The 19,523-nt window shown below is 39.7% G+C and overlaps 3 protein-coding genes across 7 annotated transcripts in view; 2 read left to right on the top strand and 1 right to left on the bottom strand.

Moving 5' to 3' along the window:
• The first annotated feature begins 285 nt into the window (after positions 1 to 285).
• LOC309717692 (C-C chemokine receptor type 2) lies at positions 286 to 4,284 on the top strand. Its single transcript, XM_082552464.1, has 5 exons — positions 286 to 438; positions 1,069 to 1,168; positions 2,019 to 2,173; positions 2,387 to 2,559; positions 3,256 to 4,284. The coding sequence occupies exons 3-5, from the start codon at positions 2,029 to 2,031 to the stop codon at positions 3,970 to 3,972; spliced, it is 1,035 nt and encodes a 344-aa protein (XP_082408590.1). The 5' UTR covers positions 286 to 438; positions 1,069 to 1,168; positions 2,019 to 2,028; the 3' UTR covers positions 3,973 to 4,284.
• An 800-nt stretch (positions 4,285 to 5,084) lies between these two features.
• ccr8.2 (chemokine (C-C motif) receptor 8.2) lies at positions 5,085 to 12,511 on the top strand. Of its 2 annotated transcripts, none has more exons than XM_082552842.1 (2): positions 5,085 to 5,191; positions 10,183 to 12,511. In XM_082552842.1, exons 1-2 carry the CDS (start codon positions 5,163 to 5,165, stop codon positions 11,264 to 11,266), a joined length of 1,113 nt encoding a protein of 370 aa, XP_082408968.1. In that variant the 5' UTR covers positions 5,085 to 5,162; the 3' UTR covers positions 11,267 to 12,511. The 2 variants fall into 2 exon arrangements, with proteins under 2 accessions (XP_082408968.1, XP_082408967.1); XM_082552841.1 differs by lacking the exon at positions 5,085 to 5,191 and adding an exon at positions 8,511 to 8,592.
• Positions 12,512 to 16,706: 4,195 nt separating this feature from the next.
• Positions 16,707 to 19,523, bottom strand: part of triob (trio Rho guanine nucleotide exchange factor b) — a 113,032-nt gene continuing 110,215 nt past the window's right edge. For all 4 annotated transcript variants that reach the window (XM_082551188.1, XM_082551189.1, XM_082551190.1 and 1 more), the window contains one exon: positions 16,707 to 19,474. In XM_082551188.1, coding sequence (XP_082407314.1) covers positions 19,056 to 19,474 — 419 coding nt within the window. In that variant the 3' untranslated portion in view covers positions 16,707 to 19,055. The remainder of the gene's footprint in view (positions 19,475 to 19,523) is intronic.

Here is a 19,523-nt window from a genome sequence, read left to right as displayed (position 1 = left end):
GTTGCAGCCACCAGTAAACACTAGCATGATTTATTTCAGGCAGGAACTGTGAGTAAGTTCAAGTAAAGTTGTGCAAACTAGGCTCAGTCATTCCTGATAAGCTGAATTTAGTTTTTAGAAATCAGATTATTAAGAGGTATATTTGAAAGGAATAAAAAGGAAACTCCTCATTTGAATATATTTTTCCCCTTTGTCTTTTCCCGCCTCATGTTAACGCATAAAGGGACATTTCTGAGAAAACCACACCAACACCTCTTTGCAGGTTTAACACAATGCGGAGGAAACAGCAAAACCCAGAGTTCACGTTACCAGAAATGAGCTCCGCTGCAGGATTTGACACAAAAAGCAAGCAATGCATATTGGCAGGATGACATGTAAGCTCGGCGCGCAGCACAAGAACATACACATTCAGGAGCAGTGATTTTGGCCAAAAGTGTGGTAAGCGTGTTCAAATTTTTGATTTCTAAACATTTAGTTTCAACTTACTAGACTTACTTCAGCTCGTTCACCTCCTACACCCTTTAACCCACTGTGTAGTTGAGGAATATGCGTGTGTGTATGTGTGTGTGTGTCAGCGCGTAAACACTGTCACCCACAGGAAGTGAGGGTCGGCAACGGTAACAAGTCAGGTGGTTGTGCATCTGTTTATAGTGAAAGGAAAAATGTTTGACATGCGGTTTGAATAGATCACATCAATTTGATTATGGTCACGCCGGCAGGAAGTTTTGAGATATCTATGGATGTATAAGCATTCATCTACAGCCATTCATTATATTTAGCCTGTACTTTGAAAACAGAAGTTAACCTTCTGGGTGGTTTTTACACATAAGCCTCTCTTACATGACTCACTAAATGATGATTCTATCAAAAATGTTCTACTTAAAGGGCAGGAAAGTCCAGTCCACTCTATCAATTCCCTGTTTGAACTAATTTTTCCCTTTGAAGAATTTATCATCACTTTAAAATGTTCATTTGATGAGCAAACTGTTCATTCATCATGCTTGTGGGGAATAGTGTGTCTAATAAAGAGAAGAAATAAACAACATACTCCTTTTCTGTTTCTTGAAGACTGGCTTTAAAGACTTCTGATAGCTAAACTATGGAGGAAATTCTTATGTGACTTTCCACAAGAAAAATTAAATCAGGAGCCAAAAGGTGCCATCATAAAGTAAGTAGGCTTTTTTTCTTTTTACACATACATACATATTTATATGTAAAATATTCAGGTGCTTTGGCTTTAAAATAGAATGAGAACAGACTCAAGTTAATGTTTGGTAAGAAATTCAGTAACTACCACAAATGGCTTGTAGACATGTTCTGGCATAATATGGCACAAAAAACATAATCTTATAATGATCATAGATGTAAATGTACCTCTTTAAATTATCTGTGATATCTGTTAGACAGCAGAGTGACTGAAGAGTGCGTGGCACTGGGGAAAGGGAACACAAAGGCATTTGAGGACAAAAACTGAATAGAGGAAGTTTTATGTCTTTTGGGCATTTCTCTCTATCTGTATTGCCACTTTTTAATCTTCTGATGGGCTGAAGAAAAAGGAGGAAAACACTGGAACACTTCATATGTGTGCATGTATGTCAGAGACTCACCCAAAACAATCCAGAACTGGGTTTGAAACTGAAAACATGATCAGACAGGTCCAGCTGCTTGAGTGGTTTGGCTGGTGCTTTTTAAAGCACTGAGCTGCACCTTTTTTAACACCAGACGAACTACTTTTATTTGATTTCCCAACAAGCTGATTTAACAGATTTGGTATTGTTGGTGCCAATTACATCTATATAGTAACAACGGGCAGCCTCCATATTGTTATTACTTGTGTATTGTTTACATCATTTAAATAACTTGAGATGAATATATTGACATTAGTTCAGGTAATTGTTTTTTTCTTTTTTTCTCTTTATGTAAAAGACCACTGTAGCTTTTAAACGTGATGGTGACATTCTCACCTTTTTGCATGACTGTTGTACTACATTGACCCAATTTCCTTTTCTGTCTCACAGCTGTACCACCATGTCAGATAACGGGACCTTTAACTACTTAGAAATTTATGACTATGATTACAATGATACCTGCAATCCGGATTCAAGTTCGGATTTCATTGGATCCATGGTCTTAACAGTGCTTTGCTATGTGCTGTTTTGTGTTGGTATTCTAGGTATGTATCTTTTTTTTCCATACCAATTCTATGTAACACAGCATTTATAAACCAGCCCCGATAAGGCTTTTTGAATACACAGACATAGCTTGTACGATAGCCCAAGACTCAACTCTGTATACTGAAGCACAGAACTCATCAATAAAGTTCATGCATGCATCAGACTTTCACATACGTTCTGTTCTAAGATTAATATCTGAATTTATTTCACAGGAAACAGCACAGTCCTGTGGGTCCTCCTGCGACATGTTAAGCTCAGAACTATGACTGATGTATGTCTTCTCAACCTGACTCTGTCAGACCTCTTAGTGGCTGTATCACTGCCCCTCTGGGCCCACAGTTCCCAGAACCTCGGCTTATGCAAAATAAAAACAGGAGTTTATCAGGTAGTTATTTTCTTTCTCACTTTCTTTCTCTAAATGGAAAACCTCATGTGTACCATAATAACACATGGAATGCATATTCATTATTGGAACAACTGAAGCACTTCAACTTTCATGATTGACACGTCGATACCGTGCCTTCTTCAGAGCCAAGGCTGCAGTCCACGAGATTTACAAAACAGATAATCTGGAGTCTGTTGAATTTGAAATGTTGCAACTATGACTGACGAACTGCAACTTCCTCATGGCTTTGCCATGTCGCTGGCGAAGACAAAGAGATGATTATTCTTAGGCTCATCAAAATCAATAGTTTTCGGTTGTATTGAATCATATGTACTACCAAAAAGTAAAGTTTATATATAAACGAAGTAATCCGAATGGGCTCCTTTGTCAAGATGAAAATTTTTTTATGTTACTTTTTTTTTTAAATAAGTGAAAGTTTAACCAGTTTACTCACATTAATTACTTCATATTTTAGTCAAAAGAAATGATTTCTGTTTTCTGAATGCAAAATTCCCAAACAATTACACCTGTGTAGTTGTTCGATTCTCTAAAGCTCAGGTGATGCGTGAAGCAACTGCTGGGTAATGTCAGATTTGTGAAGAACCTCACTGACGCATTTAAAGCCTCATCAAAGGTTTCCTCATCTCATGTCACATCCTGTTCTAATTTTACTTCCTCTCTTCTTCCACCCAACAGTTAGGCTTCTACAGTGGGACCTTGTTCGTGACCTTCATGAGCGTGGACCGCTACCTGGCCATCGTCCATGCCGTGGCAGCCATTCGAGCCCGGACACGTCGCTACGGCATCACAGCCAGCATCATTATTTGGGCGATATCTGTCACTATGGCAACCCCTCGGGTAGTATTTGCCTCCTTGGAGTCTGATGATAACGTCTCAGAGTGCCAGCCCATCTACCCAGAAGACACAGAGCATTTCTGGAAGTTGCAGCGCAACTTCAGTGAGAACACAGTGGGCCTTTTTCTGTGCCTTCCCATCATGATTTTCTGCTATGTGAAAATCCTCATTGTGCTGTCAAAGTCCAGGAACTCTAATAGGAACAAGGCTGTGAAGCTGATTTTCATCATTGTGTGTGTGTTTGTGGTGTGCTGGGTTCCCTATAATGTTGCAGTTTTTTTCGAAACACTGGAGGTGTTTGACATAAACCTGGGACCCAACCCCTGTGTGAGTTCAACAGCCCTCAACACTGCCATGAGCATTGCTGAGATTATCGCGCTGTCCCACTGCTGTGTAAATCCAGTGATCTACGCATTTGTAGGAGAGAAGTTTAGGAAGTCATTGAACAAGGTGATGGCTAAATACTTTGGTTGGAGTTACCCAAGCAGTGGTCCTTACAGCCACAGAGATACCACAGACAAAGAAACCTCCAACACACCTGTAAGATCAGAGTATTAAAAATGGGTTATGTGCTTTGCTGATGGGTGTAACTGTTTCCGCAGCACTGGATTTTTTTTTTTTTATTTGAAACTGAGAGACTACAAAGATCACAAATTGTGTGTGTGTGTGTGTGTGTGTGTGTGTGTGTGTGTGTGTGTGTGTGTGTGTGTGTGTGAGCGCACGTGTGTGTGAACGCATGTCTGTGGTTAGTACTTCTGAGTGGTGTAAAACAATTCTCAAAACCAATTTGCAGTTACAAGCATTCAGTTTTGAAACTGCTTAAAACAAAACACATGCATCAAAACATAAATGTCGTGTTTATTCACAGTTTGTAACACAATCTTATTTTTGAAAAAATAAAATTATTGAACAAAAAAAACCCTTTCGTCATTCTTCTTTCCTTTTACAGTAAGAGTAAAAAAGTCTCTGAAGTGTGTTAAAGGGTGTTACCAACAGTGTGTTTTTGCAGGGTAAGATAGACGCATAGCAACCCTTTATGATGGAAGCGGCAAAACCACTTTCACTGCTGTAATTCCTGTCAGAAGGTTATTATTATTTGAAAAGAAGTGTTCAGATCTGAGTTCATGTGTCATCTAACAACAACATGTCTGAGTAACACAAGGCATTGTTGGGGCCTACGAGGTGAATTTAAATGATGCACAACAATATTAAGATCTGGTAAACACACAAGTCACACAGAAGGTTTCCTCTTTAAATTTTAGTCAGAAGTCTACCCCTAACTCAAAGAAAGAAATGCATTTAGCAGACACGATGCTATTCTGAAACCATTGTCTGTACAGGGTGCACTGCTGGCTGTGGCGGTAGTATCACTTCTGTCAGGCAAAAAAAACAAAAAACCCACATGCAAGCCTCCAGCTGTGTGCGCCTGCAGGTCTGGTCAGAGTCACCTTGCATATTTAAAAGTTTGCATATATGGACTTGTGGTTCTATAGCTGCACAGACTGTGGGCTTTTGCACTGCGTGTTTCGAAAACAGTCTCAGGAAACTATTAAACCATACATCTCACATCGGAACCCGCAAGCCCACCCAGTTAACTTGGTTTTGAGGAAGGTTGTACTTTTAAAAAAAAAGCAACACCTTCAATTTTTTTTCATGTGTGTGCAAACCATTTCTCACTTCACACATCTTAATGCAAAGTGGATAACTTGTTTGATTAGACAAGCCATCTCTCTATCCTGCGATCCACAATGAATTCCACCATCAGCACCATGGAAAGGTAAAAATATTTTTCCCACTTTATATGCAGAATGATTCAGGCTAACATGTCAGCAGTATTGCTGCACGCCTTTACAGTTCTGCAAGTGGGAAGAAAACAATGACGCACACTTATTTATCTTCAGCCTGTAACAATTGAAATGTTTTTTTTCTTTAATGGAAAGCATCTATAATCATAACTAAATGGACAAAAGTATAAAGCAAAAAGAGGAAGGTCAGTGTAATGACTGTCATTTCTCATTAAAAGTTCAATTATAATGCTCAAAATGTTTTGGATTTAGCTCATTGATCCATATCTTAGACGCAAGATCTTTATCAGTTCATCTTTTACCTGTTGTGGCACAGGGCAATCTGAGTGAAGAATAGTGAACTGGGGCACAGTGAGGAATGTGTTATCTATGCATTATTTAATTAATGACAGTAATGCTGCCTTTTTTTCTTTTTTTCTTTTTGTAAGTGATAATAGAGACAAGCACCAAGGTGCATTTTCTGTATCTGTCTATCTGCTGACAGTGACAGGGCATTTTCTCTTTTGCATGTGTTAAATTTAGGTCAGTGGAAGAGGAAATTACATCCTCATCTCATTCGTAACACTTTTGAATATAAAATGCAATATCCTTTGATAATATCCAAGTTATCCAAGTAGTTTTCTACTTTTTTTTTGCCTTGTTTTGTTTATTTGTCTTTTTGTGTGTGTTTTTTTAAATTAATGGAACGTGTTAAAAAAACTTATCTTAATTCTTGAAAAACAGTAGTAGCTATCATCAATCGTCAATTAGACTGACGCTAATCACAAAGCATTTTAAATATAGTGCAGCGCACTAACTGCAAAGTCCTCACAATTCAAGACAGTTATTTTTTCAGTCTTAAGTAAATAAACCACTTACAATGGAGATGTCTTCTTCTGTGGCCAGGATTTTTACTTTATAGTCTATACCTTATTTGGCTTCCTTTTTTAATACTTTAATGTTTAAAGTGATCTTGAGTTCCATGAAAGATATCAAATAAAGCTAAGCTATTATTATTATTACTATTATTATTATCAGCATTATAATATTGTGTAAACAAGCTGCCGATACTTACTGCTGAGTGATGTACACAAATCCTATGCCAACTCAGGTTCTGATAGTAATCATGACATAATCAACTTTAGGGGGATATTCTCCTCTAACATTACTTTTCATAGATTTATTTATTTGTAGTATTTTGTTTTTTGCACACAGCTGCTGAAAATGTGTTATAGGCACATCACTGAAGAAGCTACAACAGTCAGTGTGCTGCTGTAACAGATCCTTTATTAGATTAAATTTACCAAAATTTGAATCAAAAGTGGAGAGGTAGAGGGAAGAGATGACAAAACCACTGCTGGGGAAGCCTACCACAGACTGATGCAGTGCACTGATTCTAATCCACCTGTGTGAAATGTAATAAACCAAAAGTGCTATGAAGTTAAAAGGGCATACAAAAGAAATCTGTTGCCACAAACCATAGCAGGAGCAAATGTGGGTCACCCTCCCCTCAATACATGGAATGACCACAAGCATGTAAGTCATCAGCAACTAGAAGCAGTGAGATCTTTAAAAAATGTTGCAAGTATGTAAAACTTATTTATATAGCACTTTATAAAACATGTAACCAGTCACAAAGTTTCATATTATTTCATAATAAAGCAGTTAAAGACTAAAGAGCATTAGATTGATTGGTAAAATAATCCCAAAATTAACAGCAATCAGTTCTCAAATTAGTTCCGATTGCGCACGGAGCAGATTTGACTTGGCTAGCTATAGACGTGTAGTGTTTTTCCCCACTCCTCTGTACAACCTCGCTTCAATTCATTGTGATATTCAGGAATTTGTTCATGCACACCTCTCAAGGGCCAGCCACAGCATTTCAATCAGCCTAACGTCTGGACTTGATCCTCTTCTTTTTCAGCCATTCTTTTGTGTTAGGGATCACTGTCACTGTCATCATTGATCAAACTGGGTCAGGCTTGAGCTGTCAGACAGGTGGCATTTGACATTTGATTCTAGAGTATTTTGGTATACACAAGAGAGCATGGTTGACTTAATGATTGCAAGGTGCACAGATCCTGTGGCTGCAAAAAAACCCTATATCCTCGCCTTTCCTCACCATTGTGTTTGACACTTGGTATGTGGTTTTTGTACTGACATGCTGTGCTTGGTTTTCACTGAACGTAGAGCATGTTTGGCTTCATGGCCAATCATCTCCACTTTGGATATCTTACTTTATCGGATTATTCATGTGATGTTTATTTCCACTTCTGCACCATAATGGGCCTTCTAATTTATCCCATTTCTTTGAACACTTTTGTTACTTATATTTTTGCAGATCCACTCATATACAAAGAAGTTGCCTAATAAATGTAATTCAAAAATATGATCTATATGACGACTTCACGTCAAGAATTGGCCCAATAAAGCCCCTGTGCCCCCCTCAGCTGAATTCTGTGAATATATGTCAACTATAAGTTACACTGATTTATACAGATAAATGAACTTGCAGATAAGCTTGCAAGCTGGGTTTAATTATTAGATTAACAGCAGTATAGAATCATTAACATTTGGTTAACCACAAATACTTCTGCTGCGATCGAGGTAAGCAGCATGCCTGTGAGGCACAGCGTTGAGAGGTAACCCTCATATATATTTGTAACTAAAATCAGGTCACTCATCAGTATGTGTGGTCAGTTTTAAAGCACAACCCTACTCAAAACCTTCAAAACAAACAGAACTGCGTTGAAAATAAATGCGTGCTCACAGTCAGCTCTCCCACTGTGTGTGGCGGTGCGTCTGCTTTCAAACACATGTATTTTCCCACTTTTGTATCTGTGGCTACATTCCTCTATGACATTATCATGCGTGTACGGGTGCATTTATGCAGGGTATGTGTGAGTGCAATCACATTTTGTATTCTAATTCATGTAATAGCAAAGTGAATTGAGCCAAATCCCCCCATCAAAGCTGCTTGCCCATCCAGTTCACATGGCCTGGTGCTGAACCTGTCCCTGTGTGTGCATATACTTACACGCACATTTAATTTGCCCAGATTTAACTCAGTTTAAGATTTAACATTTGAGTTATGTATCAAAATTGCATAGAACATTTACATGCAATTTAATGATTAAACTAATTTACATCCTTTTTTACCATATAAGTAGGGCTGATTTTTTGCTAACGAGTGAAAACTAGAGATTTATTTCACTCCTTTACAGTATAGAGTTAAAATACAGTATCCCCACCCCTGCCACTTTAGGAGGTAGGACGGGATTTCAGTTCTTTGGCTTCTTTCTTTTTCTTTTTTAAAGCAGCTGATCATGGACGAGACCACCGAAACTGACTTTACTTTCAGTTTGAATCTTACTGAATCTTCACTTTTCCAAGGGTAAGATCAGCTATAACAAACCTCTATCGGCATTTTCTTCATTTATTGCTCATCGTGAGACTATTTTAAGCTTTTTAATATCATTACTATCCACTCCCCCGTCTTTTTGAATCTTCGCGGTTTTCACCTTCCTTTCATTTTTCCTTCCAGGCGACGCATTCCTAGTTATTGTTTTAGCGTTGGCCTGCGTTTGGACAGTTTGTGTCACTTTCTCATGAACTGCGAGGGATTCAAAATCTTCAAGCACTTCGTCATTTGTCGCCAAATACTTGTGATTTGCTCGCTTGTAAACAATCGCCAGCTGTTTGTTTTCACAGTTGCTGGCCCCCTGCCCTTCCTTCCAACAGAGCAGCAGCAGTCACAGACGGTCTGTCTCGTAGGAAGTTTACAAAAGAAGCCTGATAAAGCTTACCTCACTGCCACGTGAGCTCGTGCAGTGGTTCTCTTACTTTGCTACAGTTCTTATCTGCACCAAAACAACCGTGCTGCTTCACTAACCGCTTATTTTATTTACAACCGCAGCACTTCATAATAAAATTTGACTTCCTGCTGAGCTGTAAGACTGAAATTCAACTGAACTAAATAAACAGAATGTTATGAATATTCTTTAGATTATATATATATCATAAAATAAATGTTAATTGTACTTACAGATTGAAAAACTGTGGTCACACAGTGTCCGATTGCCTGCGTTTAAGAGTGCCAGGAGGCATTTTAAGATGGTTGCAAAACCTGATGAACGCATTGAGAAACTCTTTGATAGAAGGACTTTGGCTGGCTGACACCATATTATAAATTGATTACATTCAGTTAAATTCATTTTTATTTGTGTACGTCCAAATCTCAGCAAGGTGCCACAAGGTGTTTTATTTTGTAAGCTAAAGCTTCTATAATAAATACATAACACGATAAATTATCAAATGTAATCTTAGTTTCATCATTGTATATGTTGGTTTTGCACTATACTCTCATTTAGTTAAAATGTTGCTATTAATTAATTATTGTATTCTGTATGCTGTGCAGTGTCACAGCTGTGGTGCTGCTATTCAGATGACTCAGATGAAAGTATCTATCGGTACTATCACACACAAACTTACACGTTCTCAGCGGCTTCACTTTAAATGTATCAGTGCATTTAAAGTGAAGAAAATCTCCTCAGTGCTCCTGTTAATCAACTTTTACCTGAGCAGCTGACCGCTAAACAACTTCTTTATCCCCTGCTTTGATTTAGCTGATCCCAGTATTCTGATAAATACGCTGCTTTATATAAATTGTTTCTGTTTAGACTTCCAACATTTTGAACAGCTTTGGTCAAGGTCAGACATAGTACCAAAACCGCTGATCATGTGAGTGACTGGTTTTGAAAGTTCCTCGTGCCAGTCCTGAAAGTGAAGAAATGCTTTCCGATACTGTTTAAATGAGCTGCCACACAGTTTGAAGCCTGCAGATCATCGCTGAGTTAAACTGTTTATAAATGTGTTGTTTTATATAGATGCATACTTTAATCTGTGATAGACAAAGTTGTTGAAAATAAGTAAGGCATAATGAGTAAATCTAATCATTTGTTTTTGTGCCTCTGTTTCTTTCCAGCTTCAGCACGCCTCCAACTGAAAATAGTCCTGCATATAGTTCTGAATATACTACTGACTATTACTATGACCCCGACATGGATGGATTTGGACCATGTGTATATACGCGACACGGAGCAACTTTTCTTCCTGCCATCTACATCATTTTCTTCCTGCTGGGCGTTCTGGGTAACTCTCTGGTTTTCTGGGTCATTACTTGTGGAGCGCGACTCCGCACCATGACCGACGTGTGCTTGTTAAACTTGGCCATTGCTGACCTCCTTTTGGTGTGTTGCCTGCCCTTCCTAGCCCACCAAGCCTGGGACCAGTGGGTGTTTGGGGATGCTATGTGCAAAATAGTCTTGGGCATTTATCATATCGTCTTTTACTGTGGGATATTTTTTATCACTCTAATGAGCATTGATCGGTACTTGGCTATAGTGCATGCTGTTTGTGCTATGAGAGCACGTACACGCTCCTTTGGAATGATTGCAGCTGCTGTTACATGGGGAGCGGGATTTCTGGCTTCTTTTCCTGACCTGATCTTCCTCCAAGAGCAAAGAAATGTGTCGGGACAGCACACTTGCTATCCTGGATTTCCAGACGTGAGTTCCAGTCTTCATTTTTGGCAGGTCTTCAGCATCGCTAAAATGAACATTGTAGGCCTGCTCATTCCGATCATCATTCTGGGTTTCTGCTACTCACAGATCATCTGGAGGTTACTGAACAGCCAGTCATCCAAGAAACAAGCTATCCGCCTTGTTGTCATAGTGGTAGCTATTTTCTTCTGTTGCTGGATTCCCTACAACATTGCGTCACTTGCCCGAGCACTGGAGCTAAAGCACCAGTTTTTAGATTGTGGGCACAGCAAAGCCGTCAGACTGGCTTTACAAATCACAGAGGCCATTGCTTACTCTCACAGTTGCCTCAACCCCATCCTGTATGTGTTTGTCGGGGAGAAGTTCAGGAGGCACCTGTTGCGGATGATAAACAGATCTCCCTGCAGACTGTGCCAGCTGATCAAGGTCTTCATACCACAGGACAGAATTTCTACATCAGTCTACTCACAAACTACCAGCGTGGATGAGAGGAGCACTGCTATGTAGTGAACTACAGTTGGGGGATGTGCTTCTTTTCATTTTTTCATGTCCAGTAAAAATAGATCACTGTGGCTTATTGTCACTTCTAGAGTGTTAAGGTTTGGCACTTGTGAATGTATGCATGTGACTGTATATTAATATAATGTACCACAGATATGTATTTTTACTCTGTTTTTGTACTTCTATGAGTTATGACCAAAATGTATGCAATTCCATTATAAATCTGATTTTGAATACTTTGGTGTATCTTCACCTGGGACGATGAGTCACAGTTAGACTTGTTGCAGTTTGTTTTGCCGCTGGCTCTTTACTTAGCACGAAACTGTGTCAACTACAACATCTGTCAGCAGCTACGGCAACGTCATCCAGTTTAAGTGGGGAAACGCACCACCATGAAAAGTTACATGTCATAGTAGCCTACATTTTTATCCAAACACGATGACCCCCCTCACAGTTGTACCCGTTGCATCAGTCTGCGCACAGGAAATCGTGTTCAGTGCAACTTTGCAGATTCAGCAGTGTAGGTTGCCTAGCATCATTAGCAGAACATTTGCACTTTACCCAACACAGAGAAAACCACAACCTGAAAGAGGAAGCATGAAACCAAGCTGTTAGTTTAACCTTTGCAGTCTTTGTGCACATCCGAGCCGTTTGTTATCAAGTGACTTCATAGTTCTGCTGGTTTTTCTCGTGATATTAATCAGGATTGCAAGAAAGAAGTCCCTTTTTACAAGAGTTTATCGATGGGCATGCAGACAGTTCCTCTTTCAGCTTCTTTGTTTCAATGCCCGGATGGATGACAAATTACAGGAAAAATCGCAAAAATTCCAGGCTGCATTTTACTGGATCCTCTAAGAGAAGGGGAGCTCTGAATCAATAGAAAGTTGTTCTCATATGAATTGATATCATTATTACTATTATGATATTATTACCCCCACCCCCCTTTTCCAGGAAAACAGTCATAAGGAGTCCCTGAATTGTCTGATAAAGCTTGGTTCTATCTTTTCACCTATAATTCCGGTGATGTTTTTTTTTCCATATTTGCTTCAGTTTCCAGTTTTTTGATAGTTTTTGTAACATAAACATTTCTGGTTTCTGTCAAATGGGTCCAGTCATTGGGGCCACAAGAATTCCGATTCGGTTTTTGGGGTAATTTAAATGTTTGATCAGTCTTTGTGTTGTATTTTCTCATTCCTGTTTAAAAAAGTGTTTGTAATCAGCTGACAATACAGAATAAAGGTGTTATATTTCTATGGTAAGTGCGGCATCCCTGTGACACGAATGAGTGTGTATGGTGAAAAGGTGTGACAGATCCAATCTAACCGCAGTTGCCTCTTTTCACTATTTTTACCTTTTGCTTTAAGTGCTTCCACAAAATAAGGAGTATCTGCATTGACTAACAAACCAACTTTGATATGCATGTTACTGTAGAGTAGAGAGGTGTTATTGTTCCTGTAATAAACTGTACGATTCATCTGGTTTCGGTCAGTGAAGCTGTTTGCTTTACAGGCACTCAAGTTTTTCATCTGATAAATTAGCCACACATTTCTTGTAACTTCCTGGCGTCATCATTTGCTTTCGTTGATTTACATATATATTCAATTTTACTATATTTTGAAAAGAAGCATGCAGCTACCCATCATATACCTTTTTTTAAATCTAAAAAATCCTTTTTTGTGCATTATACCATTGTCTATGTGGAGAGATATGAGCTAAAACATCATTTCTGTTAGTCTAGCAGAAAGTCAGAGTGGAGCACTGAGTCCATTCTTGGGAAACCCAGTTATGTCGACTCTTGAGGAAAGTGACAGAATACGCCCATCCCTTAATAACACAATCTGCTTCTGTTTTTGTTTTTTTTAAAGAGCTTGCTCTTAAAACTACTGAGAACACAGTGTACTGAGGAAGTGGAAACCCTAAACTGAGAGGAGGGGCAGGCTTGACCCTGTCTATAGATGTAGATTGATGATTACTGCTTCCTCAGAAAGTGTTAGGTGAAACCTGCCTTATTTAGACCGCTGACATTTAGTGTCTGCTGTTTAAGTCCCAAGACAATGGAGTTCTTAAGATGCTCAAAACAATGGCGAGCATCATCTTCATCATCATCATTATCATCATCAACATGTAGATTTCAAATGAAAAAATTCCAGCCCAGGAAGAAAACATCTGAAGCAAAAAGAGTCAAAGTGAACGTGTTTATTTTCAGAAAGCACAAATTTGGTCTGAATCAAAAGCGTGCCAGGGAGAAACATTTGCTGTGCAAAAAGACGATTACTGGCACAAATTGGGGCTTTTTGTTCTGGGTGGATGAATCCAAAATTGTAGTTACTGACCTTCCTGAAGACCACTTTGACGTGTATCTACCATCAGGAAAAGCCCCTGTAAAACAAACTATATATACTGTGATCTAACTAAACGGGAGTGTAAGGAGTTAATGGATGTTACAGCATCCTACAGAGCTGTAAAGCATGATCTGAAGGTGCTGCACGACTGTAAGCAGTTTTAGGGTTGGCACAAACATTTGGTTTCTGTGGTCAAAGAACTGCTGAGGCAGTACAGAAGCATCTCACCAGATAAGGCTGTTTAGGCAAGGAAACGGAAAAACAACCTGCAAGTAAACAGTCTGACAACTGTCTGCGATATAAAAACACAAAAGCTGAACAATTATTCCCACTGCAGTACTAATGAGAAAGAAGAAACAAGCAAACATAAAAAACATTATTAGCCCCCCCAAATAACCCAGGTTAGTACAGCAGAGGACTGAAAGCGTGTCTTAAATGCATTCCAGATGTCAACAGCTGAACTACTTCTTGTTGTACACAAGTCTGGAGAATGCAGCGATAAAGCAGCAGCTCTGACAAGCTCTGGGGGAAAGTTTCACACTAACTACTCGGAAAATGCTTTCCCTGCAATGCTGAAATGATTAAAAGTGAAGTCTTCCTTTCACTCTATAACTCAACCGCTCACGTGGATTGACTCATGCCAGACTTCAGATACTGATCTGTGGGCTTAACTGATAAATGACTCGACTTTACTTCAGCTTGGCGCTCATGACTTGAAAAACTTGAAAAAGCTGTTGTTGTTGTTGTTGCATTTGTGTTGCATCCATTTTTAATGTATTGACAAGTTATGTGTTCTTAACCCTGATTGGGTGAGTTCAAGTTATGATCTCTCTCCTCCCCCCTTCCTCTTAGCATGTGTGTGTGTCGGGGGAGGGGGCGTCAAACTAAAATACACTTGTGGAGACCTCTAGTGTAAAAAGGTTCAGTGGCAGGTCTGCAGGTTTGCTGGCAGATTTTTATCAATGTGGAAGCATCACAGCCATGAAAGAAGTCCAAAGATTTGATGCCATCTATTAAAGACATCAAAATGAAAGTCAAATTCCAAAAACAGTGGACTTAGGGAGACTTTGTGATGTGTCATGTGTTTTCCCCTTATCGTCATGTTCTCACAGTACAGTTACAAAAAAAGGACAAAGGGTCAAGTGAGAAAGATGGTAAACAGATATGTGAGAGTTGGGGCTGTGATGTCAGTACTTGTTCCTACTGGTTGCCACGCAGCGTGAAATACCAGTACGATATAACATATGATATAAAACTCATATTTTCACATTCGCCTGTTTTTGCTCTCACCACTTTAAATGTGGAAACTGGGCCAGCGAGTTTCATGTGAACTGCCTGGCCTGTAGCAGAGAGCGTGACTCAACTGCCCAATTCTCACTACATGGGAACCACCTCTGCTAAACACACAAAACTCTAGTGAACCTACAGAGGGAATTTACCCTCTGTAGGTTCAACAGTGTTTCAGCAGTGCATTGCACATTTAACCTTTTAATAACACACAGTTCTGTTATCTCCTTCAAACCCCTTTCAACACTACGTGCTGTTTCTGTTGTTCTTCTCCAGGCTGCAGTACTTTCTGTTTCGAGCTTGGCCAATCAAATTTGCCGGTGGTTCTTTAATAACGTCTGTAAGTTGATGCTCTGCAGGTTGTTTTGCACACGATGTGTTCCGCTATCGGCACTTTCTTGAAACCAAGATCTCCGATGCCATCTAGTGGTCTCTTGTCTCCTGATTGTGGTTAGATAGTAGGAGTGTTCTTGTTTACAGGCTTGCAACTCGCGTCCCGTCCCGTTAGTGTGTGGGCCACAATCACGTCATTATTCTCCTCATCAGTGTGAACTTTCTAAGTATTTGATATCTCTTTCTCTGACTCACGTTTGCTTTTGGTTTTAAACTACAGCCAGACAGGACTCTCCCCATATGAGTGAATGCTGAATTCAGTGGGTGGAAAATGCCCAGAAGCAACAGTGGATGAGAAGGCGCAAAACTGGGAAATATCGGGCTGTCAAGAAATGCGCATAATCGCATATTAGGTATTTGTGTCGAGTTAAACGTGTGGGCTTAAAGTAAAGCAGTACCCGAATAATTAAAATGAATAAACAACACAGTATTTGGTCACAGGTCAAATCAAGTTTGTAGAACAGAAAAAAAAAAACTGCGCTGGCGTGCATCACCTTCACACTTCACAGCTCTTGCGTGAGATTTTGATCACAAGATTTTGTGTAAAGATTGTAAAGATACCCCTTCTGTGGTTTCATGCAAAAAATAAAAACAAAACAAAAACTGTTGCTAAGAAAGACGAAATAGATTTCACACTCGATAAGTGCACAGGCACCTTTCAGGCACTGGGTGAAAGCGCCGCTTTCAGAACAGAGACACAGGTGCGTCAGGTGAAGTAAATAACCTCGAATGGGGCTTAGATGACAAATACTCCAGGCTGATAACGCTCATGCGTAGATACCAGGGTTTAAAATGCTGCAAAAATGTTCTCTAGCAGACCTCAGTGAGTAACTATTGTAGCGGACGTGGGTTGAGTGGGAGGTAAAATCGTGCGTTCTTTGTGCAGTGATGCAACACACACTGCTTGCACTGATTCAAAAACAGCAGCGGCATCTGCTCCGGACTGATAAGATCAGCAACAGTCCCCTTCCTGATACCTTCTCATAGTTTATCTCTCGAACTGATCTTCATCACAGTAATGACATTCGTTCACTATTACTGTACACGTATATTCCTCCTGATTTTAATATTCTCACTTTGCTTTTCGTTGTTTCCCCGCGGTGCTTCCAAATGTCACTCTTCATATGAAAATAAAAAGTAAAGAAAAACGTGTCAAAGGTGTTACGCTATCGCAAACAACAATCCCCTCTAATGCAAGGCTTAACATGGCTGCTGTGTTAGTTGGGTTTCTTGTGTTTAATAATTTTAATGAATGACTGATTGCAGCCATGTGAATTAAGGGTTTTCCCCTGCTTTCTAATCATGCCGGGAATACAGATTTATCTCACCCTCCAGCCCTCAAAAGCTTATGGGAAATCATGAATGAATAATAATAACAGACATTCTCATGGGGGTGGAGATGAATGAATATATGCGCACAAAAGTTTCAGTAACGCTGACTGTGCCTTGTACGTTTAATGGCAAAATAACAGAGGACAAAATAAGTTATTTACAACACGTAGTAACATGTAAACACAATCTTCTGTACAAAGAAATATACATGCAAAAGTAAAAATAAGTCATACTAAGACATTCAAGATGACATTTCTGCAGTCTTGTTTTAGGTGTATTTAAAATATGACAGTTGTGAGGTTTACATCCCGGGTGTGGGCGAACTGCCCGACCCTTCTCTGTACATCTTTACATCGTGAGCAGGCGGGTTTCCCAAGAAACCGTTTCTCTTCGATCGTAACCTGACAAAGCGATGATCAGGATAGTTTCAGGGAAACCCTTATCCACATTAATAAATAAAAATGACACAAAATGAAAGACGGAGACTTTACAGACCAGAGAGACAAGTCAATAAACTCAACATGTTATCGACAGCAACTGACAACCTTCAAATAAAACGAGAAGCGACGCGAGTTTTTCATTTTTACCAACCTCTCGAACTTAATTCACTGGACTGGCACTTTAAAGAAGTTTTTAAGCAACTTTTTAACCTAAAGACGTCATCGTATTTAAATGAAAACAACTGGCAGACCTTTTTCACGGGAGATACCTGTTAATGCTAATCAGAAAAAACTGTGGTTCAGGGGTTGTTATTATCTGCCAGAAGGTATGATTCTTTCATCAGTGCAGTCCATGGTGACTTTTTCACCCCAGACCTATTGCTTGGTGAAGATATAAACCAATACGGTCTAGCAACATACACTAGTATCTACCTACAAGAGCCAAACAAACTAACTTTGTGCACGGCTTGAAAAAAAACAAAAAAGAAAAGAAATAATAATAAAAAAAGACAAGTCAATATAATTTTTTTCAGCAATAAACCACCAAACAATCTTCTTATTACAATAAGAATAAATAAAACCACAAGGAACCTTTGTAAACGCTCATATGCCTCTGCTCAGTGTGGTCTGTTATGACTCAACATGACAAGTCATTAAATAAGCAAACAAACATATTAGCAGGAGAACAAAGCAGAGCCAACTTTGGTATTGTTACAAAAAAACAAAAGCGAAACAAGGACGACATAAAAGCATAAGTGCCTATATTTCATAGATACACATTTTTATACATTATTTTGGAAAAACTCTCCTTTTGTTGCAGGGTTGTTGTTGTTGTTGTTGTTGTTTTTTTGTTTGTTTTTTTTGCAGGATATTAATACTGAACTTAATACATAAGAGTTAACACAATACATACATCTATTGCAGTACCAGGTACGTACATGCCTTTTTAAGAATACGGCTACAACACAAGTTTTCATAAATAGTTGCATAAATGTTAAAGCTGCGACATTGCACGTGGGAACCTAGTAGCGGTTTGATCCGTCCGTCCGCAGGGACTCACTAAAACTCAGCAGATGGAATCGTTTTTGTTCGTCGAGAGATAAATCCGTCAAAATGAGAACGAAAAGCGGGAAAAACGTTATTTACATATAAGGCGGATGCAGGTAAAAATCTGAGAAGCTCTATCGGGATATTCTTTTTTGCTGAGTTGTTTTAATGCTTTGTTCAAGTTAGTTTCTCTTAGTGTCACAAACAGAAGTGATTTAACCTTTGAAACTGAAGCGGGGGAGAGTTAAGAAAAGCAAACTATTGCACTGAATGTAAGTTTCTGCAAAACGTGGTTTTGGTAGTTACATCTTGTTCCAGAATAAGAGGACCCTGCTGATGGGTGCCACTTCACCACGCAAATCTCACTTCCCTTTTTTTTTTCTTTTCGTTTTTTACTTTTTCTACTCGCCAACTACCCTTTGTTTTCCAAAAGGTTATGAATAAAGACAGTTCTCCGTCTCCTCGCTGTACATTTTGTTTCATTTACAAAAAGTAATCTCTCGTTACAAAAAACATTTTCTTGTGTTCAACCGAAAGCAGCCTGAAATATTCCTATTGTACAGTATTCTTCTTTTTTTTTTCTTTGTTTAACACTGTCCGAAACGCAAGACTCGCTCACGCTGGCTTGTTGAGAAAGCTTGGTTTTCTCCCTGCTGAGTCAAGGTTTTGAAATCTCAAATGGATTCCAAGAGTTCGCTTGTTGTGCAGGCATAGTGACGGTATGCCAGGTTTAAGGAGGGGAAGGGCTTGGGGGTTCGAAGGGTTTAATCGGCAGAGGTAAGTCAGTCGGCAGCAGCAGCAGCAGCAGGACTTTTGTGGCTTTGTGAGGGAAAAGGGGATTGTAGCAGGCGTGTCGCTGGTGGTGCTCTCAGTAGGCTTCTAACAAGGATCAAGTGAATGAAGAGCAGTAGTGGAAGTAATTCCTTCTGGTCGTGTTTACCTGGTGACCTACTGTCAGGTCTGGCTGAGCAGGCGGCTGTGAAGGAAGGCCTTAATGGTGCCTATGGGCCGGACATCATTCTGGTGTTTCCGTCTCTCGATGAAAGAAATGAGCCTGGATGTGTCCAGATGTGTGCCGCAATGATTCCGAGATGGTGACAGTGCTGGTGGCTGTGTGGGATTTAAGGTTGAGTCACTGCTTGATAAACCTCGAGGCTGGAGCCAGGGCTCCTCCAGGCAGGACGCAGCAGGGGGCCGTCGCTCTGGCTCGCCCCGGAGCAGCAGGCAGATGAAGTCTCTGGCAGCTGGGCTCACACCCTGGAAGTAATCCTGAGGGAAGCTAAAGTCCAGGCGACAGATGTTCAGACACGTCTCCTCAAGGCTCTCGTCCAGGAATGGAGAGGCGCCGCTCAGAACCACATAGGTCACCACCCCTGTAAATCAACCAGTTGGTCAATCAACAGGTTATTTAGCCAAATTAAA

This window comes from Aulonocara stuartgranti, assembly GCF_965226115.1.
Source record: "Aulonocara stuartgranti genome assembly, chromosome: 11".
NCBI classification, from domain to species: Eukaryota; Metazoa; Chordata; class Actinopteri; order Cichliformes; family Cichlidae; genus Aulonocara; species Aulonocara stuartgranti.
This window is presented reverse-complemented; position numbering and strand designations above follow the sequence as displayed.